The sequence below is a fragment of the Equus quagga genome, chromosome 15, assembly GCF_021613505.1.
Source record: "Equus quagga isolate Etosha38 chromosome 15, UCLA_HA_Equagga_1.0, whole genome shotgun sequence".
In the NCBI taxonomy this organism is placed as follows: domain Eukaryota; kingdom Metazoa; phylum Chordata; class Mammalia; order Perissodactyla; family Equidae; genus Equus; species Equus quagga.
Genome location: NC_060281.1, coordinates 29,739,359 through 29,758,121, shown reverse-complemented (window position 1 = coordinate 29,758,121; position 18,763 = coordinate 29,739,359). Strand labels below are relative to the sequence as shown.

The window sequence follows — 18,763 nt, the reverse complement described above, 5'->3', positions numbered from 1 at the left end:
ATCCCTCCCTCCCAGGTGCCCAGTCCAGAGCCAGCACTCCGTGGGGGTCACCCCAGACCTCCCAGCCTAAGGGACCAGCTCAGCTCAAACCTGGGAAGGACCATGGGGAAGCCAGAGCTGCCTCTCTCTCCTCCAGGGTGGGTCTCAGGTTCCACAGACACTCCCAGCAGCCCCCGCCCTCCCCTCCCCAGGGGTGGGCCTCAGGTCCCACAGACATTCCCAGCAGGCCCCTGCCCTCCCCTCACCCAGAGACAGACGACAGATGGGCTCCCCAGCTCCCCACACTGACTTGGGGCCACTCAAGACTCTTACCAGCCTCTGCTGGGGCTTCAGACACAGCAAGAAGGATCCAGGTTAGCTGCAAGGTGCCGTCCTCCATGCCTCCCCCCGCACACGCTCCCCACGCTCATGCCAGCTCTGCTCCTCTGCTCACACCCTCCGTCCTTCCTGGGGTGCATGCCGTCCTCCCTCCCATTACCCGCCTCTCCCTCTCAGCCTGTGGTTCCCACACTTTGCTGCACAGTAGGACCACCTGGGGCGCTCTTTAAAATCCTGATGCCCAGGTTGCATCCAGTACCAATTCAATCAGAATGTCTGGGGGTGGGAGTCAGGCATCAGCAGTTTTCAAAGCTCCCCAGGTAATTCAGTGTGAACGAGGCTTGGGAACCACTGCTCCGGCCCAAGGTCCCCAGCTCTAAATACACAAGAGACCACCTAGGGAGCCTTCAAAACATCCAGGGCCCAGGCCCCACCCCTGAGGGTCTGTTTTGTGGGGGTGGGGGTGGAGCAGCCGCAGGTGATTGTAAGGCACAGCCAGGCTGCAGAGCCACCATCTTATAGTTCACCACGTGCCTCTGTCAATGCTGTCTCACTCGTCCCGAGACCCCTTGGGCTGGCTCACCTGCAAACCCAGGTCTCAGATGAGAGAGCGAAGGCCCAGGGAGGGTGCAGAGCTTGTCTCAGGCTCACAGGGAAGCCCTGAGCTCCTCTGAGTCCTGCTCTGATCCCCCTCCTCCACCTGCTCTGACAGTCGGCCCACACTCCGCCCTCGCCCTCAGGGCTGCTCGAGAGGTGGCCCTTGGCCCTGTGCACCCGCCAGGGAGGCCTTTGCAAAGCCCCAGCACTGGGAGTCTGGACAGCACCCATGTGCACTGAGCAAGGCCTTCTCCTCTCCCACCCCTCCCAGACCAAGAGGTGATGCCAGAAAGCCTCTCACCCTTGGTGGGCTAGACACGGGCCCAGAGGCCCCTGCTATCCATCTTTCCCCCACTTCCAGTCTCACCCATCCCCATCCCCAAGCCACGTCTGGTGGCCTAGAATCAGGGTGAACATACAATTTTCCATCCCCACTTGGGCACTTTTGAGAATTAAAGGGGATGCTCTCAATAATTACACCGGGAGAAGAGGAGTGAGCAGGGAGCAGAGTCACCCTCCCCACAAGGTTCAGCCTCCCACACTTCTCACACCTCCGTTCTCATTTCTGCCTGAGGGAGGCATTCGCTGTGCAGCCTTGGGCAAGTTGCTTGGCCTTGCTGCCTCTGCACGTCCTCCTCTATAATACGGCGATCACAAAAGTCCCTAGAGTTGTTATGAAGGTGAAATGAGATGATGTCTTTAAAGTGTCTGGAGCACAACAGATGCATAATAAACAGCGGCATTTATGGGTTATTAGCTAACCCAGGAACGCAAGCTCCTACATAGACAAACACAGACACACACACACAGACAAACCCCTTCTCCCTTAGACATACCAACTCATGCACATACAGTCACACACCGCCACCGACACCCACATGTGCACTTGCCTGGGCCCCCAAGGGACACCACAGTCCTAAGTGGCCATGATTCCCAGTGGCCCCTGACCACCAGAGGGCAGCATGCTCCCCACCTAACGCCCACCTCATCATGCTCCCTCCCCCTGGTCCCAGTGGACCACCTCTCTGGCAAGGATTGCACACAGCATGTCCCTGCGGCTAGTTCAGTGGCCCCTTGCTCATCCGGCCCCTGCCCACCTGCACCAGTCGGTCCAGGAGGATATAAGGGGGAGTTCATCATCCTTGCAAAGCACCTCCCAGGCTAAGGGACACCAGAGCTCCCCCATGTCACTGAGGCCGGGTCTTGCTGCAGAGCTGCCCAGACCAAGAGCACACAAGGACCCACATCAGAACGTATCCACATATGGCTGCACCCAGATGGCTACCCCAGGGGGCCGCGGGCCTAGATCAGGCCTGGGTTCAGATCCTGTCTACCACCTCCCCTCTGTGGGAACTCAGCTCCCTTTACTGAGGTTCTCTGAGCCTCTGCGTTCGGCTCTGTAAAGTGGACCCATCGCCCGCCCTTCCACGGCTCATTCCCTGTCCTTCTCAGGGCTCTGTTCAAATGCCACGTTGCAGGGGGCCCATCCTCTTTCTTCTCTGTGTTATGTGTTTCTACCGCACGTTTTCCTTCTGACATATTCTATATTTACTTATTTATCTTGTTGATTGTCTGTTTCTTCATTAGGATAAAAACTCCAAGAGATTTCTGGCTCTGTTGTTCACTGCTATATCCACCGTGCTGAGAAGAGAACCAGGTGCATCCCGGGAGTCAAACTGGTGTCTGTTGAGTGACTAAGAGAACCCCGAGGGGTTAGAGATGGTTTCTGTAAAGTGTTCAGACAGGTGAGCATCGGGACTCACCGGCCAGCTGGGGTTAGGTCAGTTCTCTGGGCTCGACCTAAGGACGTCCAGATGAACCCCACGGGGGCCATAGGCCAGACGGCGCCTCTGCGGAGACCCAGGAGCCCCGTCCCCCACTCGGAAGCGTCACCGATGGCTTCTCCGAGAGAGCACAGTGGCTTCTGCCAGCTTAAGCCCTGTCACCCCCAAGACCTCTTGGTGTCAGACCGAATCTGCCCTGGCCCCGCCTGTTCAGGACCCGCCCCCTCAGGCTCCGCCCCTCGGCCCCCAACTCCGCCCCCAGGCGCAGCCCCATCTCCCCGCTGCCTGGGCCGAGGAGACTCCAGCCGCTGCAGCGTGGACTGCAGACCCCCTTGCTCCTTGCTCGGGCTCCCAACCCTCTCCCCTCAGCCCCGGCCCCGCCCCCGAAGGCCGGTCCGCCCGCACGCGTGCTCACTGGTGCACTTCTTGACGTGGCTGCCCTTCTTGAGCGCGTGGCGGCTCAGCTTGCAATGGAAGTTGTCCTCCCAGAATTCGGCAAACCAGATGTTGCGCCGGTTGTTGTCCAGCGTGCGGCTGGAGAAGTAGCGGTCGAAGCCTGGCAGGGAACCAGCACGTCAGGGCCTCACGCCCCCCTTCCCCACCCGCCCCAGCCCTCCCCGCTTCCCCCAGGCTTAGAGATGGCCCAGGCGGAGGCAGGGAGGGAAGTGCACATCCTCTGATCCAGGGCCCAGTCGGAAAAAACAAAATGTGGAGCATTTCTTTTCATTCAAAATGAAAAGAGCTGTCTCAAGTCCCAGGGGGAGCATGTGTAATCTTACAACTGCTGCCTTTGTGGAAGAGAAGTACAGGGTGAAGATGCTTCCGCCACCTTTTAACCGCCAAAATGCTAACATCGGGCTGCTTAGAGAAGGAGCGGGGTCGGGGTGGGGGGTTGATTCCTGAGCTTAGAGCAGAGACCCGGCGAAGGATGCCCAAAGCTGGAAGCACCTGAGCTCTCTGGTTCTGAAGAGGAAACTGGACCAGAGAGGGTAGGGGACGATCTAGGTCACACAGCAAGACCAGGACCTGGATCTTCTCCCTTGAAGTCCAGAACTTCCCCATCATTGACAGATGCAGCCTCCTCCTCCCTATGCTCCACAGGACTCATCAACTCTACTCTAAGCCCAGAAAACCCCATCCCGGGGTGGGCAGGTTGGCAGGCGAATACTGCCTTCCGCCTCCTCCCAGTGCCCCTTCTGCAACAATGACCGTTCTGTGTAATGTGCACAGTTGACTGAGCTGCTTGGGACGGGCCAGAAGGCATGCAAGTTCAAAGGGGCCCACACCAAGTGGTCAGGTTGCCGCCTCCGGCAGGGTCCAGGTGAGGACTGAATGACTGTCAGAGCTGTACGAGAACTGCTGGCATTGGGGGGAGCCACTCGGCTTAGAATGGGGTCTCTCATCTCTGGCACTATGAACACATTGTCCTGTGCATTGCAGGATGTCCATCAACATCCTTGGCCTCAACCCACATGACGCCAGTAGCATCCCTCCCAAGTTGTAACAAGCAAAAATGCCTCCAGACAATGCCAAATGTCCCTGGGGCGTCAAAACCACCCCCAGAGGAGAACCACTGCTCTAACGGCTTCTCTCACGTCCCAGAAAGAGAGGGACTTGTCAGGCAAACCCTGGGTTCAAATCCCAGCTCTGCCACTTAATAGCTGCTATATGTCACTTAATCTCTCTAAGCCTTAATGTATTCGTCTGCTACATGTGGCTGCTGGGAAGACTAAATGGGCCATCGGTAAGGGGCCTGGCATCTCTAGGGACCAATAGCCTAGTTACTGTTACTTTGTGTTTATCATGGGGTGAGGCCGAGAGGGATGACGTGGAAACTTCTGCTGCCTGTGCTCCCTCGGGGTGAACAGAGGACACTGCTGTGTGACCTTGAGCAAGTCCCTCTCCTGCTCAGGGCTCAGGCTCTTGGAAAGTTCCGTGGAGGCAAGTGTCTGCAGGCCTTCCCAGCTGCATCAGTGCTGGACCCTATTGAACGGAGCGAGGCAGGGGTGAAGGCTGGGAGCCCGCCTCCCCCACCGTGAGGTCAGGGAGGTCCTGCCACATGGGGCCATTAATGGGAGCTTCATGCCTCATGCACAGTGAGGGTCCGGCCAGACCAGACTCTTCCTCCCCAGGGTGACTGTGGGTTCTGCCCCAAGAGGAAAGGACGCCGAGCAGGTCAGGCCCATCCCCGACCCCATCCAGGGCCTGCCTGATGCAGGCAGGCTCTGCAGGCAGGCCCCCGCGCTCTGGCGCAGCCCCTTCTTCTTGCAGCTCCCGGCCCCCATCTGATGAAGACTGGCTCCAAGCAGGGGAGGGCCTGCCTCCTCTGTCCCAGATGGGAGAGGGGATGGGAGGGATGAAGGACAGTCCTTGATAAACGAGCCTCCTGTACATGCCACACGTCTCCCACACCCAAAGTATCAGAGAAAGGAGAAAGGGGGGTCCTGAATCTGGATTTGAAACCGGCTGGATCGAGTGTGGCCAGAAAGGCCTCCCAGGCCAACACCTGAGCTCAAAGAGGCTGTGGGCCAAGAAGGAGGAGAGGCAGGATGTGGGAAGACGACAGCGGGAGAGGAAGGGGTCTGAAATAAGTAGGACCAGTCAGGGATGACGCTGATGGTGGAGGTGGGCGTGATTGGTGGGTGCCGTCCAGGCCTGCTGGTCTACCTCTCACGGACATCCTCTTGGGGAGGATAGTGACAGCGCCCTCGGCCACCTCCTCCAGGTGCAGCACAGGTGCGATCTTGGAGCCCCAGCTGTCCGAGCCCATCCAGAAGAAGTGGCCTGTCTGGTTGGCCTTCCGTGCCGCCTCTAGCACGCGCCTGTGGGAACACACACCAGCCCAGCCCAGCCGTGTCTGCCCTGCCACTGCCCCCACCCTGGCCACACGTGCTCGGGGGCCCTTGGCTGACCCAGACCAGGTCCACACCTGCCCTCCTCACAGCCCATGCCTGTAGCTTAGGCTGTGTCTGGATCCCCCACCCCTGGCCCACATGAGCCGAGGGCCCACAGCTGCCCCAGCACCCCTGCCTGAACCCCAGGCTCAAGATCCCCCCACTCCCGGCCCACACATGCCCATCAGCCTGTGGCTTCCCCTCACCCACACGTGTACCCTTAGCCCCTAGGCCCACACCTGCCTACAGGCCCAGTGTGCTCCCCCAGAGCCATTCCTGTCCCCTAGGGCTACATCTATCCCTGCAAAGACCACGCCTGTGTCCCTCGGTCTGCACCTGCCCCAGGTCTGACTCAGGCCCCTGGAGCTACATCTGTCCCCGCCATCCTCTCGAGTTCATGCCGCCCGGCCCTAAGCCCACAGCCACATCCCTCAGCCCCTTCGCACATTTACATCCACTGTCACATGTGCACACACCCCCTCGCCCCTCTGCACTCGCTCCCCTGCCAGCAGTGCCCTTGCCACCCCACCTCCTTCTGTGCCAGAAGCCCAGGTCCTTTGCAGAGCCGCTCCCCACACCCTGCCTGGATGGATGGAAGTGCGGGGGCAGCCAAGTGCTCATCCCGCTCCCCTGTCCCACTGTGACGGTGGTCTTATCAAGTCAGGGACCCTGGAGCCCACCACAGGGCCAAGCACGCAGGAGGCGCTCAGTCAATGCTTAATGGATATATGAACTAAATGGTCCCTCAAAGCATCTTCTAGGAGGAGAAAACCAGGGAGGACTGGGCAGAATTCCCCCAAACCAGCTCCTTCCACGGGGTGAGACTGGAGCACAGAGGAGGCAAGCAACTTGCTCAAGATCACACAGCAAGTGAGAGGCCAGGATATTAGAAACTGGCCAGGTGCTTCCCATGGGTAAGGGCTGGGACACAGACCCAAGGGCTTGGGGGTGGCTGTGAGGCCTGTGCAGGAGGTGGCCAGCTAGGGCAGGACGGCCTGGGGCTGCCAGGGAGAAACATGTTCCCAACCCCCAGAGCCTGCACTTTCCCTCCTCCATCATCTCCTGACTCTCGACCTTCCAGGGCAGCCTCCCAGGGCACACTAATCGCAGGTGGGGCTTCTCTCGGCACCCACGCCGCAGCCCTATTAATACCTGCTAGCATCCGGCCAGCCAGAGATGACCAGGGCTCCCAGCCCTCCACCCGCAGTCACCTGGGTTTATTTTTACTTCTGGGTTTATTTTGCTTCTGAAAATGCATGTGGATTTCCAGAAATGCCCCTGCCTCCCACCACACTTCCTCCAGCACCTGGGGAGTCATTCTAAGGCCCTTCCCCCTGCCCCCAGGGGCCTCTTCTCTGGGACAGTGACCCAGCGCCTTCATCCTCCCTCCCGGCTCAGGGTCCATCCCAGCTGAGCAGGAGGCCAGCAGTCGGGGCATATCTGGGAGCGGGGGCGGGTAGTGCTGGGCTTTGGGTGGGTATGGGGGGAGGAGTGCAGGGACTGGTGACTCAAGTGAGGAAAGAGAGCTCAGAAGGAGCCACTCCCGCCCCCGGGGCTGGCTGACCTGCAGACAAGAACATCCAGAGCCAGAACTTTGGGGACTGTGAGCTGCGAGGGGGCGGGGAGCAGCCTCTGCGCTGGGCTCAGAGCTGTCACAGGGCCTCTGAGGACTCCCCCTCCCTGGTATTTCTCTGCCTGAGACACACCCGTTCGAGTCAGCCCTTTTGGCTTTGGAGACCTTACTGATCTTCCAGAACCTCCCCGTCTGTCCCTGCAGGGACCGGGCAACGTCTCCGGGGGGACATCTGTTTTGCTGCAACTCAGGAGTCCAGGATGGGGTCTTTACCAAGTGGGAAAGGTGTGGGAGAGAATGGGGCCCAGAGCGGACGCTGGTCAGTGACGGGGAGGGAGTCACGTGGGGGCAGACAGGCAGCCTTGGCTGGGCCAGCGGACAGAGGCCGCCTGAGGGCACAGGGGGCTCTGACAGCGTAACCACATCTGCTGTCTCAGCTCCTCTGCAAATGCAGGGGCCACGCCTCCCCCGCAGGACCCAGAGCAGGAGATGTCTCCCCTCAGACTGGGCAACTTCGAGGTCTGGCCCATCTTGGCCCCAACATCCGTCTCCAATGGTAGCAAGGGAACAGGCCGGAAGGCAGTGTTTCAGTGGGGCACTGAAGGGTCATCTTTAAGTGCCCCTGAGTTTCTGACTCAGACCCCAGGGCAGACGTGCGGAGAGGTGGCTGGCCCAGGCTTTCTGCACTTACGGTCCTGGCACCCACAGCCCACTTGTCCCCGCTCTTCACACTCAAAGACTGGGGCCCAGGGAGGTGACGATACTTCCCACCATGGCTGTGTGCCCCAGCCCAGGCCTCTCCCCACTACTCTGCATTCAATTCTCTAACAACACTATTAGGCAGGTATCATTAGCTCTTTTTTTCAAGCCTAGAAAAGAGCCCCAGAGAGGTTGAGAAACTTGCCTGAGGTCACACAGCTAGCAGGATGTAGAGCAGGATTAGAACCTACGTGCTGTGGCCCCAAGTGCGTGGTCTTAGCCCCTCCATTAAAGCACTTGTTTACCATCCCTGATTGGTAGAATGGATGCAGGAAACAGGGAGGGGTGTGGGGAGCCGTGCCATCAGCAGTATCCTGTGCCCCAGGCTGAGGGGTCTCCCAGCCCGCACACTCACTCCCGGACCCCAGCTCTCTGGATCCCAGGGTGGGGTCTGCTTGTCCAGGAAGGTCTCCAACAGGACCAGTGGCGCTCCCCAAGCCTGGCCCCCAGTCCCCCCACTGTCACCTGCCCTCACCTGATGTCATCCTCATTGGCGAAGATGATGACTGCCCTGGCGTTCGAGGTCTCCAGCAGGCGCCGGATGATCTTGTCGAACTCCCCCGGCTTGGGCTCCCGCGGTATCTTCACCGACTGGGCGATGCACACACCCCCTGCAGGAAGGGCACCAGTCAGCCTGGAGCCAGCAGGGGAGCCCAAGTCGCTCCCCACTCACGCCCAACACATGCTCACAGCAGGAGACCAAGGCTGGGGTCCCCCAGCCTGACTCCTAACCCCTGCGTCCTGATCTGCGGGCACAGGCTGTGCAGTCAGAACAGCCACAGTGCAAATTTTCATTCTACCACTCACTAGCGGGGTGACCCTGAACATGTCACTTAAGTTCTCTGTGCCTCAGTTTCCCCATATATAAAATAGGCTGCTGGCAAGAGGCAACACAGCATTGGGTTTAGGAGCTAGACTGCCTGGGTTCAAATCTCGGCTCTGCTTCTTACTGCTGTGTGACCTCAGGGCAGTTATGATACCTCTCTATGCCTCAAATACATCATCTATAAAGTGAAGATAATAATACTACCTACTTCATAGGTTGATATAAAGCTAAGTGAATTAATGCACACAAATACAGTAATATCTGGCACATAGGAAGTGCTTAGTAAGCATTGCTTATTTTCATTGTAACCACCTCATAAGGTTTTTTGGAAGAGTAAATCTGAGATCAGAGCAAACTGTCCACCCTGGGCCATTAGTGGCCCCACACCCACATCCACACACACCTCCCGGGGCTCTTGTCCCCAGGCCTTCACTCATCAACAGGCCCCTTGGTGAGAGCAGCATGCACGGCTGCTGACTCGGACCACACATCCCGGGCAGTGATGCTGCACAGCTGGCCACAGTGTTCACCCAGGTCTTCCCAGCTTCCTTCCTGGGCTCCCGCAGGCCCCTCTCCAGCTCCCACCACAGCCCGGGCCCTGCAGGGTGCCTTGACCCCCGCCCCCCATCTTATTTGTGATCAGATCCCCAGCAGGGAGCTCCAGAAAGCCGGGAAGGCCATTCTAATGTGTAGCTTCAGCTGGAGGGGCCGCAGCAGCTCTGCCTGGGGTTGGGGGGCTTGGGAGCCCTCTTAGTCTCCTTCTCCAGCCCACGGTCTACCTGGCTGAGTCCCGGACGAGGGACAGAGGCCAGATCTCCTGCCTCGTGAGCTCCCTGCCCTGTAAGAGCCTGGCCCCAAGCCTGCAGGCGCATCTGGGAGGCAGAGCCCGTACCTTGCGGGCCCGGCTTCACACCCAGACACCCTGGGAGCACGTTCAACTTCACCCAGCCGGTTCCAGGCCTCAGATGGGTCTCTCCGTGCTGGTGGGGGACAAGTGTCCTTCACATATTTAAATCCCAGTGATCTGGTACAAAAGCATCGTGGACCACCGTTTCTAGCAGCAACCAGGTTTGACGGGTGAGGAAGCTGAGGCTCAGAGAAAAGTGGCTTGCCCAAAGCCACACAGTTCCCTGCCCCACTGGGGAAGAGTGGAGTCTCCAGGGCCCCCGGTGGCAGAGTCAGGGCTTGGTTGATGGAAAAGCATGAGGGACTATTCTTAATGAAGCCAGCCCGTTTATTAAGACTGCCACCCTCCTCTGGGTCCCACTCAGGGGTCTCAGCCCAGCTCCACCACAAGCAGGATCACAGCCAATGCCTCAAACCAGCCGCCTTTGCTGGGCACCCCTAGGCCTCCTAATGGCCTCCCCGCCCAGGCCAGGGCCACCTGAGGCTTCTGCACCTGAGCCCATGTCCCTCTGGAGGTGTCTGAGCTGCAAGGTGCTCAGGGTGTGGAAGGGTGCCCCAAGGCGGTGACACGCAGCTGAGTCTCAGGAGGAGGAGGTGTAAGCAACCAGGTGGCGGGGAGTTCTGGGGAGACCAAGGTACGCCCACTAGAAGGCGGGCTGCCCTGTGCCAGGCGCCTGTCAGGCCTGGGGCCACGTGACACACATGCACTTTCACATCCCCGCCCCAGGAAGTTCTCACATCCCTGCCCCCTGGCCCTCTGCCCCCACCCTGACCAGCACCCACCTCCCTTACTTCTTGCCTCTTCCCCAGAGGCCAAGCTCCCCACGCCTCTCCTAAGACACCCAGAGAAGTCCCAAGCACTGGAGAAAAGCAGGTTACCAGGAGCTCATGGGGAAGGGACAGAAGGAGCGAGGATCCTTGGGCAAGACAGGCTCCCCTCCAGGCCCGGGTCACAGAGAGCCAAGGGGACCCAGCCTCCTGCCCACAGTGCACTAAGGCAGCCGGGCGGGCCCTCAGCTCCCAGCTATACCCTCCATATGGTTCCTTTCCATTAGAAAGTGGGCCAATTGCGATGTTTCTCCCTGCATCTGGGGAGACAGATGGACAAGAGGAGGCTAGATGGGGGGTGAGGATGAGCCACCTGGCTCCAAGAAGAGGGGGCCCACGGGGCAGAGGGGAGGGAGGCAGGGGATGGAGTGAATTGTCCTCCATCAGGGAGAAACTCTTAGATTAAGTAGTATTTCTGGGCGATGCTCCCCTGAGAGGTTCCATTGGGCCCGCCTGACACCCCAGGGCACGTGTTGCACGCTCCGTTTCGCTGTGAAGGAAGAATTAGGTGACCATGGCTCTGTCAGCCAGAACATGAGCGAGCCACAGGGTACTTGAGATGAGAGCAGGTCTGAGCAGGATGTGATATTCTAACAACCACAGGGCAGGGGGACAGGAGGGGAGATGGGGGGGTTATGCAGAGCTCAATAATACCAGTGAACGTTGACGGAGCGTCTAATGCGTGTTGAATGTTATTCTGCAAATTTTACATGGATTCACTCATCTGAGGTCAGTATCGTCAGTACAGCTCCAATTTATAGAGGAGGAAACTGAGGCTAAGAGAGGCTAAGGAGCCTGTCAGAGGTCACACAGCCAGTGAGTGGGACTGTGAACCGGGTCTGTGTCCGGAGCCCGTCTCTGGTAGAGAGGGGAGGGCCTAGCGCACTGGGTCTCTGTCACTCCTCTTCTTTGGCAGCACCTCCCACTCCTGAAAAGACCCCAAGTCATATACCAAACCTGCCAGCCCTCCGTCACCATGGGGACCACGGTGGTGACGGTGGGGACCGTGGCTAACACTCCCTGGAACACCCTCTCCCCCAGGGAGGGCACACCTCTCCAAACCCTACTCCTTTCCCCCATGGCCCCTTCACTGGATAAAGTACGAATCCAGTTAAATGACGCTGCTAGTCACGTAACCAAATTCAACCAGAGCAGCATGGAGCCCACTCCCTAACTCTGGCAGGGCCTGGAACCGTCCGCGGCCCCCGGGCTCCAGGGACAGGATCATAAGAAGGGAGGGGGCATGGGGGCATCTATGGTTCCCCTGGGCCCCTGAGGCCCTCCTGGGTCCCCTTTGGCACGCCCCTCACTCCACACGCCAGCTGCCCAGCCCCCTGGCAAGCACCCAGGCGCCAGGTGCCTGCTTTAAGCCTCGCCACCCGCCAGGCCAGTGCCTCCTCACGCAGGGCCAGGGCGGGAAGCTACGGCTACTTGCCAAGAACATCAACGCAAATGGGCAATAGGGACCACGGAGACCTCCTGGCCCAAGTTGGCCTGGGAGCAAGGAGACTGAGGCCAAAGAGGGCAGCGCTTTGCCCAGGGGCACTCGGCAGCTGGGCCAGAGCCCACCTTGGATGAGGCTCTCGCCCCTGCCCCAGGGCTTTAGAATCCAGACCAGCCCTCCCACTGCTTCCCACCTGCTGCGTCCCAGCATAAGCAGAGCCACCTGAACAAAAGCCCAAAACCCCGCAGTGAGTGCCAGGGCATCCCCACTTCTCCCTGGGCCCCACCAGCCCGCCCACCTCTCCTAGCTCTCCAACTCCCACCCCTGCCCTCACCCCAGCCCTGCAGTGAGTGCCCAGCCCACCCCAGGCGGCCCGAGCCTGCCCCATCTCCACACCTGCACCGTCCCACCCGTCTGAACTGACTAGTCCTTGCTCCCACCCCTCAAGGCCCCGCCTCTGCTACCAGCCAGCTGGCCACTGTGACACAGCAGCGTCCATTAGAGTGCTCCGGAGACCACGCTGACGTCCAGTGAAGCCGAGTGTGCCCGGCGCCACAAGCCAGCGCGGCCCCTCCTCACCCCTGCCCGGAGAAGCCGCATGTGGCCCAGGAGAAGCGCACAAAGCCCTGCACCGCGGCGCTGACTGAAACAGCAAAACGACAGAAGCAGCCTAAACACGACACGATGGAGGCATGGATAAACCGCGGTGCGTTTGTACGATGCCGTTAAGAGAAAGAAAACAGCTCTCACGGATCAGCATGACGGAATCCTGAAAACTTAACATTGACTGAGAAAGCAAATTGCAGCATGACTGTCCCACTTCTGTAGAGTTTAAAGACCAGTGCAATAAGGCGTGTGATACATAGGGACACACAGGTATCTGAGCAAAAGCTGCACGAAGGCAGAAGACTTTGTTGTATTCATTAGGTTCTCCCCAGTTCCTAGAACAGTGCCTGGCACACAGCAGGTGTTCAATAAATGCTTGCCAAATGGCTAAACAAGGACAAGAAGGGAACCACCAGCATCAGAGTCACGGTTACTCGAGGGAGGGAAGGAGAGGAGCCCGACTGAGGAGGCCTCCACAGGCGTGGATTCCCAACAACCCACATTCCATTTCTTTAAAAACTAATCAGAAGCAAATAGGACAAAATGTGAATGCTTGGTGAATCTGGACCCCGGAATCCAGGCCAGACAGAACTGCCAGACACGAGCGACAGGGAATGCATCCCGCTCCTCACACACCGGGCCTTACTTCACGCATCTGTGAAATGGGGCCACGCGGCCATGCCCGGCCCAGGGGCGTCCACAGGACACTGGAGGGGAGGTGCGAGGGGAGCCCGTCTGGGGCCGCCCTTCTCCTCCAGCCGTCTGGCTCCTGAAATCCTATCTTCTCGCCCCGACTTGAAAACGAAATGGAGAAAAACTAGTAAAACTTGATATCGGTCTCCTGCTGTATTTTGCGGTCTCTGCGCCCTTTCCATTTGCTGTCTGGTGACCTTCCCCAGTGTTCTCAGGGTCCGGCCGATGGATATGCGTCAGTGTCTGCCTCCAACTGCACCCCTCACGGGCAGGGCTGGGTCTGCATGTTCATTCATTCATTCATTCAAGTGTCCTGCTCGGTTCCTGGCATAATCAGTCCTTAAAGAAATAATAACAAGTGGGACCCCTTCCTTGGGAGCTCAGAGTCTAGCTGGGAAAGCAAGACCAAAAGAGAGAGCGATTGGCTGGAGGAGAAGCACAAGGGGACAGCACTCCTGGCCAGCGGGAGCACACCAGGGACAGAGGAATATGCCCCGAGTGCCAGCCCACTGTGCGCTTCCCCAGACAACACACAGTGGACAACAGCCCTGCCCCATCTACCACCACCTTCCCTTCCCTGGGCCAACAGACATTTACTGCCCACCCAGGATGTGCCTGGCACGGTTCAGATGCTGGGATGCAGCCGTGAGCACAGAGCCCACCCTGATGCAGCTCCCGTCCAGGGCAGGAGGGAGGGAGAGCATCTGGGAGCCAGGGCAGAGGAGGAAGCAAGCAGGGTGACATGAAGGAGGGAGGCCAGGGGCTGCACCCTCTCTCCAGTGGGTTTCGTCCGAGGACAGGAGGCGCAGGCCTGGCCCCGCAGCTGAAGGCAGATTTGGGCTCTGCCCTGACTTCTCTCTAGGGGCTGCAGCCTTGCCTAAGAGCCAGGAACTAGAAACACTTAGGACTTCCCACCCTCCAGTGAGGGCGCATTGCTGAAATGACCTCGTTTCTCTGTCCTCCACTGCCTGGGAGGGTGTGCGCCTGGCTCCCCCCATCAGCGCAGAGGCTCCAGGGAGCTTGTTTGAGGGCTGGCACACGGAAACCTGCAGGCACTAAGGGACAGCAGGGGGAGTCGGTCAGCTCAGTCTCCACTGGAGGAGTCTCCCTGATGCGCCCAGGGACCTGCGTTTACACAGCATGATCAGTGCCCCTGTGCTCAGCTTCCTCCTCCTCCCAGTACCTCCCCGGCCCCCACCGGCAGGCTGTCCCCACTCCACTGTCTAAACAAGTCCTCCCCACCATGCTGCGAGGCCAGCCCCTCCAGGAAGTCCCCAGATGCCTTCATGGCACCCGCACTTGTAGCTGTGCCCTCCCTGATGGCCCAGTTAGGCAGAAGCCCACCTCCATGTAGGGGGCAGTCGGGGGACCTGGGCCCTCTTGTTCCTGCCCTGAGCTCCCAGCCACATCCTCCAGACTTGGGCATCCCTCTCACCTCCTTCCTTCATTCTCTCACTCACCAGGAGACCTATTCTTGCCAGGCTCTGAGGCACGGTTTGGGCCCCAACCCGGACAGGGGCCAGCCCACAGGCAGTGGGGCAGGTGGAGAACGGCCCAGACCCTCTGGGCCAGGTGACCAGGATAGGGCACCACATCCACGGCTCCAGGGGACTCCATGCCACGCCCTGTAGCTCCAGCGCCTGGACCTGGGCTCACACTCCACATCCCAGGCTGCTCATTCTGCCCAACCAGCACCCAGAACCCTGGGCTCCAGACCCAGGAGGAGAAGAATCCTCCTCCAGAGTTTCCAGCAATTTCCCTGCAGCCAAGCAGTGCAGGGGGCACAGCCAGGCCCGGGCTCACAGTCCAAGCAGCAGCGACAGGTTCCAGGAGGCCCACAGACATGGGCACCCCCTTTCTCTTTCCTTTTTTTTTCTGGCCTCTTAAATTTAAAAAGGGAGAAAAACAATGAAAAGACAAATTTTAGGAAATCGAGTGGAAAAATCTACATTACAGCAAAATGCGAAGGCAGCAAATTGCAACATAGAGAGAAATGAGGGAGTTATACAACCAAGGGGGGGGGTCCCCCAGGCTCCCCTAGGTTCCTGGGAGAGAAGGAGGTGGGGGGAAGGCATGAGGGAGGCTGGAAGTCACCCTGGACCGTATGGCCTGTCATACACATGCACGCACACACACAGGCCTTCTCTCTTTTCCTCCCACTCCAGAAGCCAGGCCCTCCCCCTAAATCTGCTTGGGAAAGGGAGCTACTCAGATGGGTGGGTGCTAATAAGGCGCTACCTTGTTTCCAACTGGGAAGGAAGCCCCTGCCTGAATAAATGGAGCTGTCTTGGTGGATTCTGGCAGCAGAGCCACAGTCAGAAGTGTTTTGAGGTCCAGAAGATGCCCAGGCCCTAAGCGATGCCCCCCAACCTGCGGCTGTTCCAGCGTGAGCAGGGCTGGGGGGACAGTAATGGGGGACCCTGATTCCAGCCAGCTCTGGCTCCAGCTGGGCCTGGGGCTCCTCAGGGACCTCGAGGCCTCTCTAGGGGGTGGCTCGGGCCTGGTCCATGGCCCCCAACCCCTTCTGGCTCCTGCTCCCAGCTCTGCTCCCCACACTGCAGCCTCTTTCTAAATCACAAATCCATCCGACACATGGCTCCCTGCCTACGACCCTCAGTGACTCCCCTTGTACGTGTGTGTGTGACACTTGAGACCTACATCTTCTCCTCAAGTCTGCCACATCCAGCTCACTCAGTCTCTACCAGGATCCGCCATCCAACCACATCTGCTTCCCAAACAGGCCTGTGCAGAGGAGGCTTCCTGGGTCAGGAGTGCCCCGACCTGGGGCCGGTGAGTGACCCCCTGCAGCCCTTCCCTCGCTGGGCCTCAGTTATCTCCTTGGCATCTGTCTCTGCATGGGGCTTACGGGGCCTGGCACGCATCCTGTACCTGTTCGGGTCAGGCGGTGATCCACGTGTGCTGGGTGAATGAGCCCCTGAGCGCCCAACCGACAGGAACGGAAGGGGCAGCATGGCAGGAGCCGCTGGCACGGGTGTGGGGGCAGAGGCTCCATAGGAATCCAGGGTGGGCACCTGCTCAAACCCTCCCACCTCCTTGGGGAGGCTCCCTGACCCCTACAGTCCACTGTGACCTCCCCCCTGAGCCACGACCTGGTCACACCGAGTGCCAGACGTCTGTGTGCACAGGCACTTGGCACCCATTTGCCCCTGGCACCCACTCAGTGCCAGGCTCTGGGCCACAAAGACAATCCACGCATGGTGTCTGTCCTCACAGGACTGGCCAGGGCTGCACGCTCACTGGCGTGCTGGGCGTCTCCCAGTCCTGCCTTCTGCTAGGGTTTTACCTCCCCTCGATGCAAATTCCCTCCTGTGAGCACTCAGGAAATGCACACACAAAGGAAGGGCAAGGGAAGAAAGGTGGAAGACAGCTGTGCAATGGGAGGGGCCCCCAAGGCCCAGGGCCGAAGATAGCTGGGCCAGCGGAGAAGGGCATGAGGTCGTACACTCTCCTCCGTGCTGCAGCCGAGGGCGCTCTGGCCGGCGGGGGGCGGTGGGCCCACTGGTGAGAGGTGTGGCTGGAGCCAGGAAGACCCAGGTACTAAGGGACAATGCAAGGGGGGCAGTCACCCTGGTTTCCTGCCAGGAGGTGTCTCCCTGACGCACCCCATCAAAGGTTTATGCAAAGCAGGAATATCACACCTGTGGTCACCTTCCCCTCCCCTCCAGCCTGTGGCAGAGGAGAGGATGCTGGCTCCACTGCTTCCCGGCTGTGTGACTTTGGACAAGTTATTTAGTCTCTCTGAGCAGCACCCTTCCCATCTGTAAAACGGGGAACGACTTAAAGAAACTCCACCTGGTGGAGTCGGAGTGAGGGCCAAATGTGATGGTGTTTGTGAGGGCCTGGGTCTGCCTCCCGGAGCCAACGCCCCTAGGGAGTGGGCCAGGCCTGTGGGGGGGGGGGGGGGTGCTGAGGAAGGAGGGCAGGAGCTGGGAGGACAGGACCACATCACTCAGCTCCAGTCAGGACTCTGGGCTGGGGGGTCTGCTCTGGGGACTAGGGACACTAACCTGGGAACTGTCCCTGGTGATCAGGTGCTGGCCAGACCGGGGGCCTTAGCCTGGAGGCAGAACGCACATCCTTTCTTTCCTGCACACCCTCAGCGCCCGCCCCCACACTTCCAGCCCTGAACACACACACACACACACACACATCCATGGTGACACACGCCCTCACAAAATCACATACCACACACCACCACGGCCTCACACAGTCTCACGGTCACAAACCCTCATGCAGAGACACACAGCCCCACCCAACACCCACAGCCCCACCCCATCACAGGCGTGAACCTGGCAACAACCTCATACATAAGGACACACACACAGCCACACACAGGCACCGACACACCGTCACACCTCACACAATCCCACAGCTGCAGCCACACAAGCTCAGGCAGCAACTGCACGGCCTCACACAGCCACATTCCACCACACCCGACCTCCCACAGTCACATCCTACACATAGTCACAGAGCCACAAACCCGTGCACACAAGTCATGGAAAGCCCCGCTTGTCACATGTGCACGCAACTCTAACTTCAGACAACTGCCCGGGGGCACACACACATGTATCCCCCTACACAGCCACACACACACACACACACACACACACATACACACACACACACACACAGCCACACACACCACACAGCCTCATATGATAACCCTGCCCGACCACACCCACCCATATGCCATCAAGCACAACTACCAGCAGCCCTACAGTGAGCCGTCACCACGCGCCCCTCACACAGCCCCACGTCTCACAGATCCACACCTGCGCGCAAGGCACCCCCCGCCCAGGCCCATCCTCCTCTGAACGTAGAAAGGCCTCCTTCCTGAATCTCCCCGATTTACCTGAAATCCCTTCACATGAAGGCACCATGAGGTCCCCCTGCAGGCCAGCCACCAGCACCTCCCAGGTCACCCGCACCTCCCAGGAGCCAGGCCAGCCTGGGCCACACCTGAGCACTGGTCCAGAGGTGGGCCTGGCTGGGAGTGCTGATGTGGGGTGGGCTAGTGACTGGGTGGAGAGGTCCAGCACCTTCTCTCATCCAACAACTACTTATGGAGCAGCCTCAGGGGCCCCAAGGAGGTGAAGTCCTGTCTTTCCTCTGAAACCCTCTCCCTCTGCCACCAGGCCCTCCACTCACGCCCAGCCCTGGCCCTTTGGGGAACTGGGCCAGATCTGCGGGTGCAGGGGGCACAGCCTCAGAGAGCTGGCCTGCCTGACTCAGGAGGCTGAGTCTGGGCACAGGCGGGGCCCATGTCCCCTGTCAATCACCTACTTGCTCCAGATCAAAGCCAAGTCGCCCAGCATCTCTGAACCTCCGAACCTCCATTCCCACATCTGAACGGAGATGGCCTTACCCCACCTCCCAGACACTGCAGAGTTGGTGTGAGGATTAAATGGATCACCTGTGACAGGCCCAGGCCCTGGGGGCATATTTTGGGGAGCAGGAGGATGCAGGGTTTGGGGGACCAGTCAAGGCAGCTGTGGGGCTCGGGGCCTCTGAGCT

The 18,763-nt window shown here is 59.5% G+C and overlaps 1 protein-coding gene across 1 annotated transcript in view; it reads right to left on the bottom strand.

Moving 5' to 3' along the window:
• Positions 1–18,763, bottom strand: part of GRM4 (glutamate metabotropic receptor 4) — a 102,750-nt gene that overhangs the window by 26,666 nt on the left and 57,321 nt on the right. The window contains exons 3-5 of the mRNA XM_046640838.1: positions 8,401–8,536; positions 5,367–5,521; positions 3,115–3,255 (exon numbers count right to left, since the gene is read on the bottom strand). Coding sequence (XP_046496794.1) covers positions 3,115–3,255; positions 5,367–5,521; positions 8,401–8,536 — 432 coding nt within the window. The remainder of the gene's footprint in view (positions 1–3,114; positions 3,256–5,366; positions 5,522–8,400; positions 8,537–18,763) is intronic.